This window comes from Anabas testudineus, chromosome 15 (assembly GCF_900324465.2).
Source record: "Anabas testudineus chromosome 15, fAnaTes1.2, whole genome shotgun sequence".
NCBI lineage: Eukaryota > Metazoa > Chordata > Actinopteri > Anabantiformes > Anabantidae > Anabas > Anabas testudineus.
In genome coordinates this window covers 11,146,920-11,170,580 of record NC_046624.1, presented here as the reverse complement: position 1 = coordinate 11,170,580, position 23,661 = coordinate 11,146,920, and the positions used below count along the sequence as shown (strand labels likewise).

The 23,661-nt window shown below is 41.8% G+C and overlaps 1 protein-coding gene across 1 annotated transcript; it reads left to right on the top strand.

Annotated features, from left to right (window-relative positions):
- The first annotated feature begins 1,580 nt into the window (after window positions 1-1,580).
- Window positions 1,581-20,806, top strand: LOC113158813 (semaphorin-4G-like). Its single transcript, XM_026355068.1, has 16 exons — window positions 1,581-1,824; window positions 5,976-6,272; window positions 9,500-9,651; window positions 10,496-10,558; window positions 10,674-10,772; window positions 10,853-10,946; window positions 11,025-11,138; window positions 11,626-11,780; window positions 12,718-12,893; window positions 13,598-13,742; window positions 14,443-14,665; window positions 14,783-14,898; window positions 14,984-15,138; window positions 15,550-15,608; window positions 16,112-18,519; window positions 19,903-20,806. The coding sequence occupies exons 2-15, from the start codon at window positions 6,095-6,097 to the stop codon at window positions 17,095-17,097; spliced, it is 2,715 nt and encodes a 904-aa protein (XP_026210853.1). The 5' UTR covers window positions 1,581-1,824; window positions 5,976-6,094; the 3' UTR covers window positions 17,098-18,519; window positions 19,903-20,806.
- The last annotated feature ends 2,855 nt before the right edge of the window (window positions 20,807-23,661 follow it).

The window sequence follows — 23,661 nt, the reverse complement described above, 5'->3', positions numbered from 1 at the left end:
GTTCTTCAGCTTATGATTATTATTTTGATACTGTGTGACAGTTAAGATTAAAAAGTAAAAAGAAAAGTTTTAAATTACAACCATTACAAAGTGTGTAACAACAAACTGTGATGTAAACCTGTTTGGCCCTGTGCCCAAATATGCAGTTAGAGCTAACAAGAGACAGGTGTTTGTAATTATACGGCTGTTTCATTTTTGCATTAATTATGCTCTTATCAAAGGCAGCGCGTTGGAGATTGTTTTCTGTTCTTGATGAAAAAGTAGCCAAGACACTAAACAACGTTTTCGTTTCACATTTGCTTCACTGCCCTGAGACATAATTAATTACAGAACATTGCTGCCAATTAAAAAAGAGAATTTGTCTCAATAAGGCTGTGGAGTAGATGTAGAAAGTGGCATGAAAGTACAGGACTTGAGTACATGTACTTTATTATGCTCCACCACTAATGTAGACAGACCAGTAGGAGCCACACTGGACTGGTTTAACATCTGACAGTGTGCTGAGATTTGTGTGTAGACCAGCAGAAGTGATAATCTACATCCATAACATATTGTATGTATGCATGTGAACCAACCACTCCATCTCTTCAGGTACCGCTGTTGCCACGGTAACCAGCACTACTGATGTTCCTTCTTCCATAAGCTCCAAAGAACTTCGTCTGTTGTTGGGGTTGATGCCGTTGGATGTCGACGACACAAACCCCATACTTCACAAATCCCCTGCTGAATTACCAGGAGTTGAGATTCACGGCTGGATTCAACACGAGCACTGGCCACTGAACATGACTAACCGCATTCACAATGGATTAAAAGTTCTGTACAAAGGAGACGAGCAGTCACACGTGGAACGTCAGATAGCTGCTGCTTTTTCCTTTCCAGTTAGAGATTTTATTGATCTCTGCAGCACATTAGCACAAAACCTTTGTTCTCCATGAGCAGTGTGAAGCCCCACAGCGTATATACACACAGATAAACAGCTGATCCTTCTTGCCATGTGCAATATATAACTATATGTGACTATATATATGACTATATACGTGTAATCCTGTGTGCAACCCCTCTGAGCATGTTATTTCAATGGGTGTGTGTAGAAGTGATGGAGCCAGCTTTCCTCACAGGCGCTTTCAGTTAGTGTGTACATAATATCCACATTCAGTGGGATATGGGATCTGGCTCACTTTGAATCTCATCTTATCTAGAAATGCAAAAGCATATTTTTACCCCCCCCCAATTTTATGGTGAAGAGGAAAAGAAGAGGAGCGGAAACAGGTGAGGCAGGTTTCGCAGGTACCAGTTTATCTGGCTGTGTGAATGTGAGTGCACAAGCAAACAAATAAAAACAGAAATAGAAAAGCAGAAATACATTTATTTTTACTTTTAAAAACTAAAATGTTATTTTAGTGGGGGAAAGTGTTTGTGCTTAATCTAATGATGCATATTGTTGTGTCCCTCTGTGCACACTAGGTGGCAGTGTGACGCCGCCCTGCAGCACTGAATGGGACAGGTTACATCTCTGCACCTTTTTTTTTTTTTAATCCCACTTCGCTTCGTAACCTGAGCGGGTTGGAGCTCCTGATTCACTCAAGGAAAAAAAAAAAAAAGTGGGCAGTAAAAAAAAAAAACAAGAAACGGACCCATGAGGGACGTGAATCAGTTCCTGCTGGGGAGGGTGGACCACCTGTGACGGCAAACGAGTGGAGAGGAGTCGCTCCTATGGCTGTGTGTCATTCAGTGGGTGTTGATGCGTTGAAAGTCCACTTGGATTATCTGAAGCTCAAGGAAACGTACACATCCCGCATTTCGAGGAATTTCTGCTTGATTCAGGTAAGACATGAACATTAGGAATAAAACACTTTACTTCTTCTCCACTTTAATCCACGTTTAGGAGTCCCCCCCCCCTCCCTGGGATTTTTCTTAAATGTGATTTAAAATGTAGGATGATCAGATGGGGGCAAAGTGCGTCTCAGTGTGGGATAGATAGTCTCTGAGTTATCTACATACTTAAGGTGTAAGACATCACCTATTGAGGGGAATAAAAAAAAAAAAAATAGTAAAACAGCTCGAGTGGTGCGTAAAAACTCCCGGTGCGCCGTCGTTTTTCTTTCCTGCTTCCTTCTGCTGCTTTACTGCGTTAACACATCTCGCAACAGCTGCGTTGGCGGCGTGACTTTCAGTCTGTCATGTGTCCAAAAGGTATGTGGATGCGAAGGTAAGCCGCAGCATGTGATTCCTAAAACATCTGGCAAATATTGCCAGGAGCTTGGTGATGAAGGTGCTGGAGGCGCATGATTGATCTGTTATGGATGATCAGTCATGTCCTGTTCGAGATAAGGGGGGGTCTGTGCAGCTGTGATCTAATCATTAGGTGAATAGAGAACCCCATGTAAACCCAGTGGACCTGCTTATCTATCTGTTTGCTCTTTAAAAGCATGACTAAGTGGAATGAAATGCAAAAGATGTGTTTATTTAAATAAAGTACGTTATTGTCATGTAAATAGCACATTATGGTATATAGTATACTTATTATAGTTTTGATGAATTCAGCTTCAGCACAGTTTATGATAAATAACGTATGAAAACAGCTCAGAGAAAAGTCATAAAACAACATTTATTCTCCTACTCTTCAAAAATACTGTCAGTTTAAGTTAAATAAAAATAGTATCCAGTTATTCTTTGTATATTTTGACCTCCCTCTATTTCTCTATACAGTGTGTTGTGTGGTTATTTCCATATTCTGCCCTGGAAGAATGATTCTTCCCATGTTGCTATTCCTGATGTTTTCCCCTTTCCCCTTAATTTGGATTATATAATGCAAATAAAATTGACTTGACTGGAGGGCCCTTTTAATATATTCCTGAACAAACTGTAACCCTGCTGTTTCTTAAATGAGATTGATCATGGTTTATGTGGGTTTAAATCTCTCTGCAGCTCTTGGTGAAACGTGGATTTTTGACTTGAGACTCCAACACATTGCTGCATTTAAACCCAGACACATGTGATAAATCACGATAATTAACATTTCAGCAATGCACTGACCATACACTCCTTTATATCTTTTGTTGTATTCTTACACTAACTCTCTTTAAAGAGCTCACTGTCACATACACAAAGTGACTGTGTCTAGTATGAAGCTACTGTACTGAGAACAAATGGAGTTCAGTTCAGTTGGCTTCCTTTTGTCTGGCTGTGAAATCAGAGCGTTTTAAAGCAGGCGTTGAAACACAGCTCAATGGCTTTAACTGTTTCCTACCATTTATGACACACACACACACACACACACACATCCAGCTTGAGTTTCAAGTCCTTTTGGGACAAGTGTTGTCTGTTGATGGAGCTGTCACTGCACCGCTTCTATTGAGACGGCTTTACAGACACTTCCTAATTGCCTGATAAAGTCAGTTTCCTTGAATGTATGTCATGGGACCAGGAACTGGCAGCGAGATCAGGAAGCAACCCAGATTAGAAAAGTTAGATTGTGAGTGGTAGTCGCTGTGATTTCCTCTGGGTCTGCCTCATTTGATTTTCAACATATCTCATTCTACGCTTAGCTAAAGTTTTGACTCGTGTGCTCAGTGGCCAATTACCAATCGAAACCTTCTGCATGCAGGACGTCTGGGATACTTAGAGCAAGTCAGGGGTAATAGATTTTAAATGACAGAGAATCAGGAAGGCTGTAGTTACTGGCTCTTCCCCTCTGCGCTGCTGGACATTAAGATGACACTTTACCTCCTCCTTTATATCTCCTTTCTCTGTCTGTCATGTTCCTGTGAAAGCTCAGAGTAGACTCTTCCTCCCAGGATTATAAGACCACATCAGGGCCAACGTGACTGAGTGATTGAAAGGATTTAGACCCTTGCAGTCCGTTTGAGTGATTTCATGTGCATGAGTCAGATAAATGACTTCTAAAGAGCCCTTCAGCTCACCTCTTCTGCCATCTATTTAGAGGAGCTTAGACAGGCTGGGAGGGCAATTGACACACCTTTACAGTTTGTCTGACAGGCCTCAGGAGAGGCAGCACATCCTGACAGAGAACTGCTGCCCCCAAAGTATATTTGCCTCACTAAGAACAGGGGAGAGCTGTAAAAAAAACTATAAAGAACTGTTCAAATTAATGAAAAAGTTGTCTCTACCAAAACCGCCACATTTCAGGAGTGGAGATTTGTGGTTGTGAGGTTATAATGAGACCAGATCGTGCCTTTTTTTTTTTTTTTTACATTTCAGAAGTATTTGGATTGACAATGGTTTAATTTCACTTCAGTGCTGTAGAAATGTCCCTTTGAAGATGCCTGGAACACATTTCTGTTAAGATTTGTGTGACTTTTATGTCAAACTTGCTTTCAAAGTGATGTATTTGCAGTCAGGGAAGCCTTTCTGGGAAAATTCCAACATCTACAATGTGTGAGAGTCAGCTCCTGCTAAGCTGTTATAATTTGAGTAACTTCCAAACAACGATCTTTGATCATCAGTTCATCTGTTTATTATTTTTGTAAATTGCTTGTTTTCTCCAGCGAAATAATCCACAACATTAGCGTAAAATAATCGATGAATGAATGGGAACATTTGTGAAACAGAATCTGAATTGTTGATTGTTCAGCTTATTTTCTTAAAAATCACTTAAAAATGGATTAATCAACTAGAATTCCTTCTGATTAACTCTCTAATCGACAATCGTTTCCTGGGCATTAGCATCTATTTCCTGATTTTGGACTATAATACCTTTTAGCAACTGGCTCTATACATTCTTATTTTCAAAACAATCCCAGTGCATTTTTATAGTTTTCACGTCTCTGCTGAATAGTTCATATCATATCAAATAGAAATCAACTGAAACCTGTCACTGCTGGGGGATAGACAATTAATCTCACCCATCACAGTTATCCATCCGTGCATGCTGCTGTGTTTGTCCATAACGTCGTGGACAGCTGGGACTCAGACAGAGTGCAGTGACAAACACACATGCAAATGACTTTACTTTTCTGCATTTTTTTGTTGTTGTTGTTTTGGCACCTTTTGTTTTTGTTGCATGTGCGCCAACAGATTTACATTGGTGTGTGTGTGTGCATGATTGTGTGTGTGTTTCTGTATGATAAAAGCAGAACATTCAACACCTTCGGGTGCTAGAGGCATACGTTCTTTAATGGAAAGCGCTAAAGAGTGTGACTGTTTACTGTGTACATTTGGAACTGGGAAAGCTTTTTAAAGACAGTGGTGGAGTGTTGAGAAAGCCAGTGTGTGTGTGTGTGTGTGTGTGTGTGTGTGTGTGTGTGTGTGTGAGACACAGAGAAAGAGAGATGTCACCAATCCCCTCAGTAAAAATGGATAATGGTGTTGCTCCACTGTCTGCAGTGTATCCTCAGTGCTGCTGTGTCCACTGGCGCATGTCATGGTGACACCCACATCTCTACTCTCCCCTCCTCTCTCCAGCTCACACCTGCGAAAGAGGGTCTTGTTCCGTCAGAATAACAATTGGCATTCACGTCACAACGCACAGATTATCATATTTCACAGTCTTTCCTGGTTGTGGCTCCTCTAAGGTACAGCCGCTGATTGAAGTGCTGTCACATCTTATCGATCTAGATCTACCTCCACATCAACGTTTAAGCGTTTGCTTGAGATATCCGCACGTAGCTTAGTGTGGTTCGAGACTTTGTAAAAGACAACCTGGTCTTGCAAGGCGGCGTTGATCCGCAAAGAGCACCAAATAATATATTGAGCGAATGCACTTTATGTGTCTTTCATATCTCTGTCATCATCCCTGTGAAATCCTCCACATCACAGTTTTTTAATGTGTTTGAACTCTGCCGCTGAACTTCATCAGCGTCTCTAGTTTTTCAACTTGTCCTCTTGACTTTTTGAATTGTCACACTTTCAGGCACAGTGCCCACGTGCGCTGCATTTTGTCTTCTGGTGTAGACATGACTGCTAACACGGTTGGTTCACGTGTGTGTTTTCTCTTTTTCTTTTTTTTGTTTCAGGTTCCTTCAGCACATTGAAAGAGGCCGCCTGCTCGTCTGCCAGTGTTTGTCTCTGTGTGGGTGTGTGCGCCGTGAAGGGGTGTATGTGAGTCGTGGGGTGAACATGTCTGTGTGAGTGCATGCACATCAGCTCCAAGCGTGTTTGTCCCATGAGACGCTCGGTGGAGATGCAGGGAGCTCTGTCCTCTGTGCTGCAGCTCCTGCTGCTGAGCTGCTCTGTGCGTGTGGCAGCTGGCTACCCATTCAGAACGCCTCTGGACCTGGACGTGACACCGCGCGTCACCGTGTTGAGCAGCGGTAAGCACGGACGCATTTGTTCCAAAATCATTTAGTGTGTCAAATGGCGTTGAGTCAAGTAGTGAAAATTAAAAAAAAAACTCGTGACTCATTATATGAATTTTAACGCAGTGCTTACGTTGGAACCATTAATCATTTGGTAAAAGAAGCTGCCAGGTTTTTAAAAATACTCCTCGAGGAAAGAAACTCCACACATGCTTTCTCTTTATGTAATAATGCAGCCACTGTCTACTGCCTCTTTTTTCATCTAGTTTTCAATTTTTTCATTTTCTCCCACCTCACATCCCCCCCCCCTCCACCACCTTACTCTCTCCTGACACAGCTCTTTTCTCTTTTTCCTCGCTCTTCCCTCACTTCTCTCAATCTGCACTGCGCGCACATTCACTTACCTCTAGTAATTCCTACACCTGCCCTTCTGTTAACTATGATATTTTTTCGATCGCTCTGTGATTATTATTCATTTATCTCGTCTGTGATGGCATGCAGCCTGAGGTGCCACAGAGACAGAGGCACATGAGTGAAGTGCTTCCCTGCGGAGCATCCAGGGACACTAACACCACTGTAGGTAGCTGCGAAGCACTGTAACCATGACAACTGTTGTAGTATGGTGCAAAATAGCTGTATACAGTATTTTTATTTTGTGTAAGTGTGGGCAAGTGTGTGTCCTTTAAGCTGCACTGTTATCTGATCCTGGACTTTATTTGTTGATACACTGACGTGTGAAAGAAATTTTCTCACGTCTCCACTTTCACTTGCAGCCAAATTCACATATAAGAACTGCTCTTCTACTCATCCTTTTTCTCCTTTTCTAAACAATTGTGTTTCTCACAATGCAACACCTACTTACACTTTTCATTTTCTATTTTTTCCCTGTTACTATTCTTGCTATGAACCCTTATTTCAATCTCTGTAAATCACCGGTTAGTGCTAGAGCCTACCCACAGGTACACGACTCATCTCCCTGTCTGCCACCCCATCGCTCTCTCATCCACTCCCCCTCCTCTACCATCCATCTCTCTCTGCATGGACATAAGCTCTGTCTCTTTTACTCAAGATTGTCTTCTCTAGTTTCATTGTAGTGCACTGCCCCCTTTTAGGTCCCCTCCCTTCGCCGTTACCTCTTGTCTCCGTTTCTTTTCTCCTCCCAACTTCAATATGCAAACGTATCACTAATCTCTTTAATCTCTGTTTCTTAGCAACCTAAAGCCAATGCTTCGAAACATGTGTGCTAGTGAAGGTGCATGCGCGCGCGTGTGTGTTTGATGAGCACATTCAAACACACACATACACACCTGCGTTCTGTCCTCATTGCAACTTTTCCTCAGACAAGGTTAAAATTTTTGAGTTATTAATTTTACACTTCAAGCTTTCAGGTTTGAAGGATGTGAGAGTCTAAAAGTTGGCAAAACCGAGATAGATGGGTAAAAAGAATCTAAATAACTTCACACACACTGATTTCAACCTCACTTCGATGTCGTTCCAAAACTGTGAATTTAACTTTGTTTATTCACAACCTCCTGAAACAAATCTGACCTTTAAGTGTGGATTTGGAAGTAAACCTGTCTTCACAGTCCAACGCCTAAAGGTTCAGTGAGTGTTGTGTGTGTCCCTGAACACTGTGTACTGTGCTGATCAGTCGAGGTCCCTCCAAGGGGCAGCTCAGTAAATAATGTGATCAGGCCTCGCTGTTTTTCCCTCCCTGTAGAATAAACAAATCATCTTATCTCACATGATCTTGTAAGATGAGACTAAAATGTGCTGTAGGATGGTCGTTTGTTGTAATGTATAGTTAAAATAGGCCAGATAAATATCCTTGTGTTGCATCACTCTCACATTGAGGTTGTTTTGAGTTACCTTGCTTCTACTGTCAGGCCCTCACACACACACACACACACACACACACACACACACACACACACACACACACACACACACACACACACAAACACACACAGGGAATTGTGTGTCTTCTTCTAGATTACGCTGAGGGAACTCGAGTGTTGTCTCTTCTATAATGCATTGTCTTCAGCCACAATGAGACACTCATATCACGTAGGAAAAGTTATTGCTCTGAAAATCCCATATAGGTGATACTCTCCTTCCTGCTGCAGAGAATGAGGGAGGGAAAGTAGACACCTGGTCACTCAGGAACAGCCTGGGACAGGAACTCGCTGCTGCTGCTGGAGTGGATTGTGTTTTGCAGCAGCTGATAGGAATCTTAATGACAGCTTACTTGATAACTATACAGTCTTCAGGGGGAAGCGGATTGGCTGAGGATGAAGGAAATGTGCCACATTTCTCTTTGGCCCTCTTAAGCTATTGTTTTCATTAGTAGGCATGAAAAGTGTCTCGCTTTGAACTTAATTGCTGTCAACACTACGCCCCAGCTCCGTTTTATGTATGAAACACACTGGCATCTCAGGACTGTAGCGAGTGACTTTATGACACATTTAGTGTGTGTGTGTGTGTGTGTGTGTGTGTGCTGTATGTCTCTTTGCTGAGTGTTTGCAGGACTGAACCTCATTAGTATCTTACCCTGTCAAACAGATACATCTAACGCCTGGAGAACAGTATGGGACCCACATAAACATTAAACCACAGAAACCAACACTGAGAATCCTCCACGTTTGTGTCTGTCTCTACATTTTCCATCTTTAAATGCTTTACTTTTTGTGGTGTAGCTGAAGTCCAGTTGAGTTTAACATGAGCTATTATCTGTAGTAAACATAGATAATGTCTCAAATTTAGTTTGAGTGTTCAACAATCGCACAAGATGAATAGAGTGAGAGTTTCTGTCAGGGTTGTTTAAAAAAACAACAACATCTATTTTGTGCCTTTAATGTGTCCCATCGTGATGGTAATACCTTCATGCGCATTCAGAGGCTTTGTAAGCATCCATGGAAATGTTTTAATGTACAGCAATCTGGCAGTGTGACCACACACAAACCAACATAGCAATAGAGTCTGTAGTAATTGGGTGAAATCAATAACAGTACTACAAATAAGTTTATTCCTGGAGTATGTGAGAAAAATATGAATATAATAAGAGGATGATATGTTTTTTGCTGTCCCACAGATTATCACAGACAATAAATATCTCCTCTCCTCTCCTCTCCTCTCCTCTCCTCTCCTCTCCTCTCCTCTCCTCTCCTCTCCTCTCCTCTCCTCTCCTCTCCTCTCCTCTCCTCTCCTCTCCTCTCCTCTCCTCTCCTCTCCTCTCCTCACAGGTCTCCAGGGTTGTAAGCATTTTCAGTCCTCTGCTGCTGTGAACTACACCACCATGTTGCTGGAGGCAGACAGTGAGCGTCTCTATGTTGGAGCCCGGGGGGCTGTATTTGCGCTCAATGCCTCTGACATCTCAGCCAGTTCAGCTCTCACTGTGAGTTTGTTTGTTTTCCGTGTTGCTGCATGTTGTGCGCCTCATATCTTTATCTCTGCCATGGCTTCATTTGCATATTGCACAACAACACAAAAACTTTTGGGGCAACAATATTATATTCAGAGTCAGAAGTGTTTCCCCCCCCCCCGAACCTTTGTGTGTTTGGGAGTGTGTAGTCACAATAACTCAGAGTTACACCAGAGGAGCTACTTGGTGCATAAACTAACATATTAATAGGAAAAATCAACTAACGTATCTTCTCTGTTTGTCTTTAAATAGATACTAAATTCATCATCCACATCCAAAATCATATTGACACTGAAATTGTTTGTCATGCAGTAACTAGCAAACTGTCCACCACAAATCAGTGTTAGCACTATTTATCCTAAACTCTGATGTCTAAAGGTGTCTTTTTTATTTCAAAGTATGCTCGTAGACACTGTTTAGTATTGTATGTCTTGCTGTAATTGAGTCTAGTGCTGCATGTTGGAGGATAATGTCAGACTTGATCTGTTTTCAGTACCTTCTGTCAGCACTCGTGTTGATGTGTTTGCTACCTGGTGACAACATGACATTAAACTGTTATGGTACTGCTAATACGGCAGTGTTTTCTGTCACCAGACTGTTTGTGTGAGCACAACACTCCTTCTCCACCACTCCTCCATCTTCTCCTAAAAATAAAACAGATGTGTTTCATCCAAACGTATTGACTAAAAACTTATATATGAATTGGAGCACAAGCTGTCAGATCTGTGCTATTTTGCTCAAATGTACAGTTTGTGATATAAAACTATCTACTGTAACTCTTTGTTTCACTGGATGTATGTTATGTACTGCATTATAGATTGAGTGGGAGGCCTCCCCCGAGCAGAAACGCCAGTGTCGGCTCAAGGGAAAAGACAATAAGGTATTTAGTTGTTCAATCCCCCTCTTGTCCCCCCTTTTGTGGTTGGTTCTCTCTTATGCATTGCTAATTATTTCCTCATTGTAATATTTCTTGTGACTTTCTCTTCCTCTTCCAGACACAGTGCTTTAATCACATCCGCTTCCTCCAGAGGTTCAACTCGACTCATCTTTACACGTGTGGAACTCATGCCTTCAGTCCACTGTGTGCATACATAGTACGTCCAAGCAAAACACATTACAGCGCTGAATATCTTTTTATGGCGAGCGAGCTAATTAAATGTATTGTCCTTTATAGGACGAGAAGAGGTTTGTGATGTCATCCCAGCCTGAAGATGGCAAAGAGAAATGTCCTTATGGCCCAACAACAGGCTACACTGCCCTCATTATAGGTCAGGCACTTCAACTTTTACCAGTCACTTCCAGAGTTTCACTCGACAGCTTCATAATAAATCGTTTTTTTCTTGCAGACCAGGAGATGTATTCAGCTTCCCAGTATGAGTTTAGGAGCTTTCCAGATATTCGCCGCAACTTTGGGTCTCTCAAGCTAAAGACAGAAGATGCACCCACACGTTGGTTGAATGGTGAGTTAATAGCCATTTTTGTCATTACTCCCTCAGGATTAAATGTAGTTATCTTGGTGATACTAGCACCGTCATCAAGGTCAGCTGCACCTGCATCTTTCTTATGTTTTCACTTATAATGTTATGACATGTAGAATATTTGTTATATTTAGGCTTACTGTATATCAGCAACCTACCCAAAGACTCGAAATAGATACAGTGAACAAGGAGGTACAAATGAACAGTTCAATTTAAAGGTCAAAATATATTAGAGATCAAAGTTTAAACCTATATGTAAACCAAATGCAAATAGAAGAGGGCCTGAGGTAGAATGAAGAATACCAGTTGTATACACTACACAATGATAGCAGTAAAAGAGTATAATAGTCTAATAGTTCCTAAAATGTGTAGGATGTAACTGCTTACAGAAGGTAATGAAAAATAGATTTATTTATCAAGATAATAAAAACACTCAATGAGTCAGTGCATCTCATTCTTCTCCATGCAGAGGCTGACTTCGTGGGCTCGGCACTTGTGAGGGAGAGTTTGGGCAGCAGCACCGGCGATGACGATAAGATCTACTTCTTCTTCACAGAGAAGAGCCAGGAGCAGACAACAAGTTACAGCCACAGCAGGGTGGCACGAGTGGCTCGGGTTTGTAAGGTGAGAGCAGATTAGAAAGAAATACTGGAGGTATTGTACAGCTGGGAGTGAAGCCCGGCATGCGGCTGAGTGAAGTCTTCATTTATGACAGGAGAAGGTACTATAATAGATCAGGGGCTGGATGGAGAGTGGATTTGTAACAGAACTCCAGTTTGATTAAAGGAGCAGCTGATGAATGGGTTGCAGTATAGCTTGGAGCGAGGGGGATGGATGACTGCAGGGGAGAGGCGGACTGTTTAGCATCGACTCATGTCTAAAATATGAATGATTTCATTTATAGCTGCCCTGCAAGGGGTTAAGAAAAGCAAGAGCCGACCGCACACTGCATTAAACTTGTTGTTTTCTCCTGTGGCACCTTAAAATGTAGTCAGCTCACAAGTTCTCTCCTTGAAAGTTTGTCAGCATATTTGTTTTTTCATCTTAATAGAAATGCCCCGTGGCTGCATGTGTGACATTTGCAATTTGCCACTGGCTGAATACATTTAGAAGTTAAAATCAAAGGGCAAGAGGATGTCAGTTGTTTGATATTCACAGCAACTGTGGCCTTGAGTCAAGCTTTTCCATTGTGAACCTGTCAAAACATTTTTTTTGGGGATCAAAAATTGGTGTTGAGATGTGTTTACGTGAACTGTGTGCGTGCGTGTGTGTGTGACACACAGTAACAAATTCACTCCACAGTTCAGCCTACTGGTGACAAATGCACCCATACACAAACCCGCTGATCGCACTGGGGAGTGTCACCTATGGGATTCCATAACCTTATTGAACACGTCGTTATTGCTTTCTCTCGCCATCTGTTTCACTCTTTGGGAGATTTGCCTCTCCTTGTGTGCCACCTTGAGCTGACAGTTGAGTCTTTTTTTTTTCTTGTTGTCCCAGCTCTTACCTCAAATAACCCTCACTTCACCCTTCTTTCTTGTCGGCTGTCTTTTCTCAGGGGGACCGAGGAGGCCGTTTAACCCTCCAGAAGCGGTGGACGTCATTCCTCAAGGCCAGGCTGATGTGTTCTCTGCCTGAGTATGACTTCCACTTCAACATGCTGCGCAGCATGTTTGTCATACCTGGCCACACACCACAGGACACAGTCTTCTACGGCGTCTTCGGCCTGGAGTGGTGAGTGAGGATTTGTGTTGTGTTGTTGAGATCGCTGAGTGGGGGCTTTGAGGATGCAAATGCAAATGAGGAAGACAAAGTTGAAAGGCGGCAATCGATACACAGAGACAGTCTAAGAAGACAGGGATGAGATGAAAGAGTGGGATGAGAAAAAGCTAAGAGCTAACTTTTTATTGAAGTTGGTTGGAGGAGTTTTCCAGCAGTTTAAGGGCAAACTGTTAATTAAAAATGCAAATTTAGATGGATTTAAAAGAAGATTTCAGTCCAGTTTAATGTGACGCTTCACTGACCCATTCCTGTTACTCTGTAGAAGCATTTATGCTGAACATCTGTGGTTGGTTAGTGTTGAGAGATTTACTACAGGATGTTTGTCTCTGCATGAGCACCACCTCTCCAGTCTCTCACCTCAACTTGTACTCCACCTCTGTGAAACCAGTTTGCAGTTTCCTTCTCCTTCCCTTGTGCTCGTCACAGAGATGCACGATTTCTAATCACCTTCATACCATCTCTGTCAGTGCTCACTCCTTTCCCCCCTCCCACGTGCTGTCCTCCATTTGTCTCTTTCCGACATTTCAACTAGGTGTGCAACCGATCTGCTGTAATTCTGCTGTTGTCACTATGGCAGCACTGGGTTTACTGCTGTTATTGTTCGAGGCCTGTGCTCTGGTCTTTCTCAAACTGTGTGTGTGTGTTGTTGTCTTTAGGAAAAATGTGAAGGCATCTGCTGTGTGTCGCTTCTCTCTGCCTGACGTCCAGAGGGCCTTTGAAGGACCCTACATGGAGAGCCAGAACTCTGACTTTAAGTGGAAGGAATACACTGGAAAGATCCCTGACCCACGACCTGGAACGGTAAACACGCCCATGCACAGAGAAACAGCCACCGCTGCCCTCTCGTAACACAGAAAAATGTCTGAGTCCTCTTCAGCCTCATACATGAGAACCACAAACTCCTGATAAAGGGAGGAAGCAGAGAAAAAGAAAATGATTTTAGACAATTCAGCCTCAAGCAAGAGATCGAATCAGCTTATGTCACTGAAACCCGGGCTTTGGCGACAATGAGTTAGTGAGGCAGGAACATTATCCTCTGTAGTGTCACGTCAACACTGTAGGACTTAATTTAGTTTAACTGAAAAGAGAACTAGTCAAGGGTTTTATATTGGGAGTGTGAAAGCCTCTTAGATGAGTTGGTTCAAGCCATTTAAAAAGAGAAGAGAAGTTGATTCCTTAGTCAGGTGCAGAGTAGCCGACATCCCAGCACTGGTTGGCTGCTCAGAGCACACAGGCTCAGTTTAATCTTAATGAAAGTCACATTTTCCCCGAACAAAGTCTTCCACAGACTCTCATTTCTTTGTTGATCCCTTAATTTTTCTTGCAGACCAGCTCGCTAAGCCTCATGACATCCTCTCTCCCTTCCAATATCGGCTTTTATTTACTCAGAACCATATTACAAATGACCTAAAAATGTCTTTTTACTTGCAGCCCACACCGTGCCTCGTTTCTTGCTCACTATTCCTCCACTCATTGCTTTCTTTGGCTTCTTTTGCTGCAGTGTATAACTGATGCTCTAAGGGCTAAGGGTATAAACATCTCCATCTCTCTGCCTGATGATGTGCTGGACTTTGTCAGGAGGCATCCTCTGATGTCCCAGCAAATCCAACCTTCAGACAAACGCCCCCTTTTGTTCAGGAGAAGCACAGACTATACACACATGGCTGTCCTCATGGTCCAAGCCTTAGATGGACAAACATACCCTGTATTATATATGGGCACAGGTGAGTATGATTTTAGAGAAGTTATCAATTGTGCAGTCTTTTAAAGACATAGTGTGACAATACAGCAAAGTCCACTAATTTATCTTGTAATATTTCTCCTGTTTCTGTGTCACTCAGATGAAGGCTGGTTACATAAAGCCGTAGAAGTTAAGGGTCATTTGCACATTATTGAGGAGCTTCAGCTGTTTGATGAACCACAGCCTGTCAACAGTCTAGTGATATCTACAAAACAGGTAGCGCGTTCGACCATCACTTGCACACGCACATCTGACTAATTATCTCCATCCTCCAGTATTTGAATTTGTTCCCCTCCCCCAGATGAGTGTGTATGTGGCCTCCTCGTCCAGCGTGGTGCAGCTGCCGCTCTCTAACTGCAACAGATACACTTCCTGCTATGACTGCATCTTTGCCAGAGACCCTCACTGTGCCTGGAACGGAGACCAGTGTGTGGACATAATGGCACACGAAGACAGGTGGGTGCTGTACGTGTGGCGTGTGTGATTGGATCAGGTGATTAAATTGCCACGGGTGACCTTTTGTGAGTGTTTGAGTAGGTATCACTGTGCCCTGTGAAAGTGTCAGCTCCTAGAACCGTTGCACAATCACATCAAACGCTATTGACTGTGTAAATATACAGTAGCGTGCATCTGTGTACTTAAGGTGTACTGATTAATCTGAACAGACATGTTACCTCTGTTGAAAGTTGATGATATGAAAGATATGACATCATTATAACAGCAAGAAATAGACAGAATTTGAAATCTGAGTATAAATTGAAATACTTTATTAATCCCATGTACCAACCATGCTAAATATTTTTTTGTTACAGCGAGTAAGGTTTATTCTGTGCACTAATATGCTTATTGTTATGTTTTCCACTTCAGATCCACTTTAATTCAAGACATCGAGAATGGCAGCAAGGGATGTGAGAACACGCAAGATGGTATGCAAATCTCAACTGCTGCTAGGTGTTACTGTTTATAAAAAAGTTACCTTTAAACACAGTGAATGATGAAAGGGAGATTAAAAATAGAGAGTCTTAGGAAGGACTCGAAAGATGCGTAGTTGTCATCAGATGGCATGAAGGCCTGTTTGAAAGTTGATTATGCACTCTGTGTTGGCAAAATCCTCTCCTCCCTTCTTTAATCACATTTTTGCCATCTCTGGAGAGAAATCTGTTTGATATTCAAGACAGGCAAATTCCTTCTCTCACTTTACTTTCAATCTGATAAAATGCAGCATCTTCTGCCTCACTTGCTGTTCTGTACAAAGTAAAGTGATGGTATGTTAGGGTGGGGGGATTTTTTTTTTTTTTTTTGTAATTGGAGTTTATTACTCAGTACGTTTGGACATCCATTGATGAATTTAGTGGATTTTAAGCCATTAGGACATGAAACGAGTCAGAAGGAAAGTTGTGAGTTTTATTAATTAATATGTGTGTTTCAGACGTTGCCCTGCGGAGCCGCTCTGTGCGGGTGGGTGATGACGTGCTGCTGCAGTGTGAGCTCAGCTCCAACCTGGCGACGCCCTTCTGGACTCTGGATTGCAGCGAGCTGCAGGGTTATGACCTCAACTCTGGCTTCAGAACTGGCACAGACGGCTTGTTGATTATTGAAGCTCGGCAGGACCAGAGTGGGCTGTACACCTGCTACTCTGTAGAGAACAATATCAAGGTCCCCATAGTAACTTACAATGTAACCATCCGCCCACCCTCTCCTTTACCTGTGGTGCCTCCTGATCTTATCGACACCCTGCCACCCCCCACTGAGCTTCCAACCTCCAAGAGGCCCCTGCCGCCACCCCCAGCTCCTCTTCTCCCACACTCAGATCTGCTGTCCCCCAGGAACATGGAGGTCATGTACCTGTCTCTCATCACCATCCTCGGAGGCCTGTGTGTGGTCCTCACCGTAGTCCTGATCTATGTGGGCTTCTGCTTGCAAGTGGGCCATAGAGGCAAGTACTCCTTACGCGCGGCAGCTGCTGCCTACCCGAAGAAGCACAGCAAAAACAGGAAACAGCACAGGAGCTCCTCTCACATGGAGCTGAAGACGATCTCAAGTCACTGTAACGGCAACAGCATTTGTAATGGAGTTTCAAAGCAGCAAAGCAGCAATATCCAAGATGGAGGACTCCTCCAGATTGTTCCAGGTGAGGGTAAGACGTCACCCAATAAGGGGCTTCTGCCCCCAGCCCCTCCTCTGCCCCCCACACTCCAGCGTGCCTCTCCAGAGTATGACATCCCCAGTGGGCTGTCGGCTACGCTGCCGAGCATGCTGAGGAGGATGAATGGGAATAGTTACATGCTGCTGAGGCAAACTGACTCTGAAAACACGTCTCCGGTCTGCTACTCCTTCGCTGAGGAGCTCAACAAGATCCTAGAGAAGAGGAAACACACTCTGCTGCTGCCCAAGCCGGATGAGAGCTCTGTGTAGAGATATGTAGCTCCCCCTGTGGTGGGAGGACTGTGTTTTTATCTGGTGCTGAAGTGCCTGCCATATGACTCATTATTATTATATTACTTTACTTTGGATTTTTTTCCCCAAGTGTCAAATATTGAGATATTCCTCTTTTGAAACTTTAAATTCCCGAATTTCCCAAATTGGAACAAGTGATACTGAGAAATTCCAGCAAAGGATGAAAAAGAATCTACCTCACCTCAGTACTGCCTAGAAGGCCATGTCCAGTCTCAATGATGTCTGAGGGCTCACATCACAGTTGCAGAAGAATCTCTGATCCACAGAAAGCAAAGCGAGACACACAGACTCCCAACGAGTTGCAGAGTCCCATGTGAACATAAATACATACGACGACGTCTGCTGCAGGGCGTCCATATTCGGCTCAGTTGAAACTGGAGGGCAGCTAGCCAATGTTTGTTTGAACTGACAAGTGCACAGATGGCCTATGCATTTTTAAAACATGACATTCACACATTTTAAATATTGAGGGATTGGACGTGGTGAGCGAGGGAATTTGGATTGCAGTTTTTTCGACTTTTACAGACTTAACCAACACAAAATAACACACAGTAACTCATAACCCTTAACACCAACCTTCACTGAGAAACTGGTGAACTAATCAGTATTTAATATTGTTGTTAATTCTAATATATGGTTAGATAATTAACCAAATCAAAGTTGTTTTAATACATTTTATTATTTTATAATTAAGCATTATCAACATAATATATTATATTTAATTATGAATGAATCATAATATTAAAATAATAATTGATATGCAGTATTAATAGTGATTACAAATCAGTGACCTATTGCCACAATTAATTGTTTATTGGTATTTATGTAATTTGCAAGTATTTTGTCAGTAAAATATTTAAAACTACAAATAAGCCTTCACATTATCTCGGCCTTTATAATGTTTCAACTCGTGTCTGCTATAAATTGGTAACAAATTACCACGACATATGGTCCATAATATGTCTAAAGGTCTACTAACAACCAAGAAAATACTGTTATTAGATCCTTACATATTTAAAGAAATGTTAAATAGTGATTATTTCACCAAATAATCAACCAGAAGAAAATATGGCAGTATTATTGATCTGAATGCACTTTAAATACCAATTGCAAAGCACTTTGGTTAAGTTATTGTTTGCTATTATGGAGTTTGACACTGCAACCTGTCGAGAACCAGTGGACCAGAGGAGCTTTCTGATTGGATGTTGTGGATGTGAAGAGCTACAGCAGTGCAGTCCACAGCTGTGTCTGCCGGATCCTGTTTAAAACAAGCGGCCTAGAAGGGAAACACCGACTGTGTCTCAGCTGAGTCTGAATCCACCCACCGAGTGACACCCTGCCTGAGACCATAACACAGGATGACAGCTAAAAGCATCCAAGGTAAATAGTTTTTATATCTTACAGACACATCTGCGACACAAGCGCTTTGCCAAACTAGCACTTAAAGAAATAGATCATGGAGTTAGACCGCGTGACCTGTGCACGGAGCACTGGCTGGTTGCATACAGCACACGTACAGAACACAGAGTTTACTCAGTATTGATCTCACAGTTTACTGGATTTAAATCCACTGATATGGTGATAACTGCTAACAGTCTGTTAATGTTTAGGTACAGAGATTCTCACATAAAAACATAGTATTATTCACAATATTGCAGCACCTCAGGCAAATTCACAGCCTGACAGCTTTAATTTCTGATGACAGAAACTCAACCAAGGAAGACATTAAAGCAACCACTAAGGCTTCAGCTCTGGATGTTATGTATGGCACACTAACATGCTTTTCACAGTCAGCTAGACGTCTCATTTCTTGCGAAACACATTTAATTGCCTGTTGAATAGAAGAGATAAAACAGCTGATCTTCACAAGTGAAATGCATCAACCAAAAAAGCTTTTTAGCATTTTAGCTCGATAAGTGACTTAAATTATCAAATGATTATCAGAATGAATAAGAGGTTATTTTTGTCTTCATCTATATTCTACTATAGTAATCATGTCTTTCAGTCTCTCACTCCCATCTGTTTTATTTTGCTTATCAACCTGCTCATGCTGCATCTCATTGTTCTTCTGTCAGAGGGCAGTATTAATTAAACACGTCTTGTAACAAGTTTGACCTTATTGCAGAAAGACAACGAGTGAGTTAGAGCTATTCCCAGAAATCTGCCCAACACACACAGTGTATTTTGTCATACCCTCGGATGCAGGGTTTGTATTTTATTAATGTGTCTATAAATTGTGAGGCCAAAACTATTTAACCAAGATATGCTTACATGCATATACAGCAAACAATTCATATATTCTCCACACATGATCCTGTGGCACGCTTGTGTAATCACACATTAGTCTGAATCTTACAAGCCTGTGATGTCAGGGTGTGAGATGGTTTATGATCTCTGAGCACAATGTTTCAAGAGCCGAGCTTTCACGTCAGGGGCACAGATCAAAGACACGAAATAGAATCACGCAGCTGCACACTCCACACATTAAAAGCCTTCATTAGAGCCCTTTGCCCTCATTACAAAGCACAAGACAAGTGGTTCACAGCAGCAGGGGTTTTATTTGTCAAGTTTATCACTGCAAAAACACTAAAAATCTGTGTTGGTAATATGTAAATACTTTATGCTTTAAACCTGCCAGGGCAGTCAGGTCTACTGCTTTGACTGCTTTTGAAACACAAAGCTAATGTGGAGACACATGGCTGACACTCATGCCTGAATAATGTTCCACCTCTCTCTGTCTTTTTCTTCCTCCTTCATTTGCAGGTCTGATGAGCACAGGTCAGTCTGAATCTCTTAATTTCATTCCTAGAGATACCATCTCCCAACCAGCGTCAGATGGTAGGACCGGCTGCAGAGATGTTCTTTTAATGAGCAGTGAAATGAAATTCACCGTCATTAGCGGACAGTGAAGCCAGGGGAGAAAAAGAGGCTGGGTAAGGGCTACAGTATGAGAGTCTCTCCACCTAGGGCACAGCTCTGCTTCCTCACATCTGGATTGAAAAGTGTTGACTGCAGTGTTTTACCAAGCAGCATTTGTTCTTCAGACAGTGGCTCTTTGTTTGCAGAGAGCGTCCTTGTCTCTGTTTGATGCAGATTTGTTAAATCAAACTCAATATATAATAACTCTTTTCTCACACTTGCTGCATGAATTGTATCAACCTTATTTTATATTATGTCAAGGAAACAAGGATAACTCACCTTAATGTTAATGAAAAGTGCCAAGATTGATGTTTATAAGTTCTTTTATTGCAAAACCAGAAACTTTTGGTATTGTAGGGGTTTTATTTCGCAATTTTGTACATTGTGTTTTGGAAGTTATTGTCAGCGTTGCTGTTGAAGTGCCACTTTAGGATGGTCACAATTTGCCTGTGGTGCAAAAAATGTGATAAATAGAAGCACGGTAGCCTAAAAGCATGCAGAGGCTGTACTATCCCCACTGAATTTAATATTAATAAACCACTAATGGATGAAAATACACCAATTTACCTATTTAGCACAACCATTCAGCTTTTGTTTCTCTGTTTCTCTGTTAGTTCATTTTTGCATGTTGCATCATGCTTGTGCACACAAACACACAGCAAATGAAATGACTTCACTAAACTCACAGAATAACAAGCCCGTGTGATCCTTCGCATTTCAGTCACAATAAAACTTTGTACTCCAACCAGTTCCTCTCCTTATTGCTTGTGTATATTCAAACTCTCACATTTCACAAAGAAAAGTAGTTCAAACAAATCTTTGCCCTGTCAAATGACTGGAGCAGAGCCCAGGTATGTTGCAAGAGGAGGCTTAGCGAACTGTGTCAGGTGGTAAATACTGTCAGACGCTCAAGAAAAAGGAGGCGTCCGCATGGGGAACCAGGCCCAAGAAACGCTGCATGGCACAGCCTGGTACGGAAAATTTAGCTGGAAGGTTGGTTTGCTAAGACTGCTTAAATACAACAGGGCAAAATATTAACAATACATGGACCAAATGACTAAAAATTTAATTAAAACATGGAGCTTTGGTTCAAAAATCTAAGGCTGATCTTTCCTAAATGTCACAGTCTGTATACAACACTCAGATTTTCCATTAACCATTAGTCTTTTTCTTGTGTTCTAGGGTGATAGGGCAACACCCTGTTTTCAGACAATAACTTGTTATAATATATATGAAGCATGCCTGTTCTATTTATAGGATAGGCTTGTCCTGCACAGATAAACAGACAAACACAGCCAAAGGGTGATTTGTAAAAGCGCCAGGCACCTGTAGTGCGTACATCTTGACATGCGATTAACAAACTGTCGTGGTTGGTGTGTTATTTACGTAATGCTGCCTGCGTTTAATCCGGGTCAACACAAAGCGCTTGTTGTACCTCTTGAGTGGCAGACTGATATATAATTCAGTCATTTCCTTCTCTTAAGCGTGGAGGAAAAACAACTTGCAGCTGGTCTGATGAGATTCGTGGCCTGACACATCACTGCATGTGTACACGAGAGTGAAATGTTTAGAAAGACGTCTGGGCTCAGTGTAGATGTTGTGGTCTAAATCAACACATACATGAAGTGGAGCACACAGGTGATGCAGAGTAGAGGCTTACAAGCAACAGTCAGGACTCCCAAAAGACCGGAAAAAACACATTATCACACATTTCTCTATCATTAGATTTTTTTTAGCCAATTTAGCAGCATGGCTTTAGGCATGGCAACTTCAGATTGAAACAGCCAAACACCTACTAAATGCATTAGGACAGACTTTCAACACCACTGTGAGGTTGATATTTGTTACTTTAAATGAAATGTCTCAAAACCTATTGGATCTTTTTTGCCCTATCATCTGGTGCACATGTACATCAGGATGGTCTACATCATTACAATCACTTTGGTGACACCTTAATATATCACCTAGCACCATAAATTAATTTTATCCATAGCTGTGATTTATCTGCTTCATTGTCTGATAGAAATAACCTGTCAGGTAGTGTAATCTGAGATTAAGATATCTGTTCTATTCCTGGACTAGATTTACATCTCAGACAAAATTTCAACAGATCTTCTTCCCTGTGAATCCAAGCTGTTGATATTTGATAAAGACCATCCCAGGAGATACAGATGAAAGGGCTTTCAGTGACAGATGAGGATAAAAAATAGATTTTAGCTCGCAGACATCAATCATAAATCAAGGTAACCTTCAGTGAGACAGAGCCGAAAGCGTACATAGGTGTAGAAACCATATTGGTGTGGTTTATAATTCCCACTTTTGTTTTTGCCCCTGTTGGTTCTATCTTTTCTCCACTTCCTTTTTAATTTCTTTGTCTTGTTTATTAGTTGCTTTTACACGCTCACGTCTAATTCTCATTCAGACGTGAGCAGATGTGGTTTTGTATTTTTTGGAGAGGGTTTGATTAACTAATGTGTTGATTAGAGACAATGAAGACATAAAGGTGTTTTTAAATCAAATGAGCTAATTTTGTGATTATTACTCTGGAAAGCACAAATAACTTATACGTGGTCACCCGCCCATTATTGCGCAAAACTACTGTAAGGTGGATGTAACAAAGAAATGAAAGTTACTGAGCTTAATTCTGCATGATGTCTAATGTCGGATGTCTGCAGTTAAATTTTTAATCTCCTCTTTCCCCATCTATCCATCAACCCTCCATATAACTTTCCCGGACTCTCCAATCAATGCCTGAGTCTTTGATGCCTATGTGATGTTGGAAATGCCAGGCAGACAAAGCTATTAGAGTTCTGACAGTGAATGAATGAAGAGGATCTGGATTCTCAGTACAGTAAAGGACAGTATAGTTAAAGCTGCTCGGACAAAAGACACAGAGTCGTCTTCACTGTGGTGAAAAAATGAATAAAGAAGAAAACTAAATGTTGTATTCATTCATTTTGTAGATGTAATGAAAACTATTCAGAGTACCCTGTTATTTATGTGCGCAGCCAACAATAATCCACACAATTATAATGTTAGATGCTGCTTCCACTCTTGATATGGTCTCGTGGATGTCACCAAGCCTGTCTGAAAAGGATGCCTGTTGAACTGACAAAGGGAAATTTGTCACACTGCACTTTTCTTCACCAAAACAAGCCAATACTGTTGCTGGGTCGCGTAAACAAGCAGCTCCTCTGCCTCCACCCGGACCGGTTTGACGCCAAAAAGGCAAACGTATCTGCTGTCACACACTCCCATATCAATCAGCTCTTTATCTGCTTCCTCTGTTCAGCTCGATCAGCTTTTCTGTTTGTCTGTCACTGTTTCTTTGGAGAAGACACATGCCTGTCAGACAGGTTAGCAGATATACCAGATAAGTGAGTGAGTTTTTTCAGGCAAACTCTCTGAAGACTGATTTAATAAAAAGATAAATGATGAATTTGGCTATACTGTGTAGTAATGCAAGCCGAGTTAAACAACATTTGACTTTTGCTGCATTTTTCCTCATAGCTGTTTATAAAAGTAGTGAAAGAAGTAATTGGACAATGAAATTAGTTTTGTAGTAAAGCCACCAGGGAGAGAACGGACACACCTGTGAGACTG

Excerpts from the sequence above, each read along its gene's own strand:
- LOC113158813 (XM_026355068.1), top strand. The coding sequence starts at position 6,095 with ATGCACATCAGCTCCAAGCGTGTTTGTCCCATGAGACGCTCGGTGGAG. Across the intron at positions 10,947-11,024 it reads CTACACTGCCCTCATTATAG|ACCAGGAGATGTATTCAGCT; the intron begins GTCAGGCACTTC and ends TTTTTCTTGCAG. Across the intron at positions 13,743-14,442 it reads CTGACCCACGACCTGGAACG|TGTATAACTGATGCTCTAAG; the intron begins GTAAACACGCCC and ends CTTTTGCTGCAG.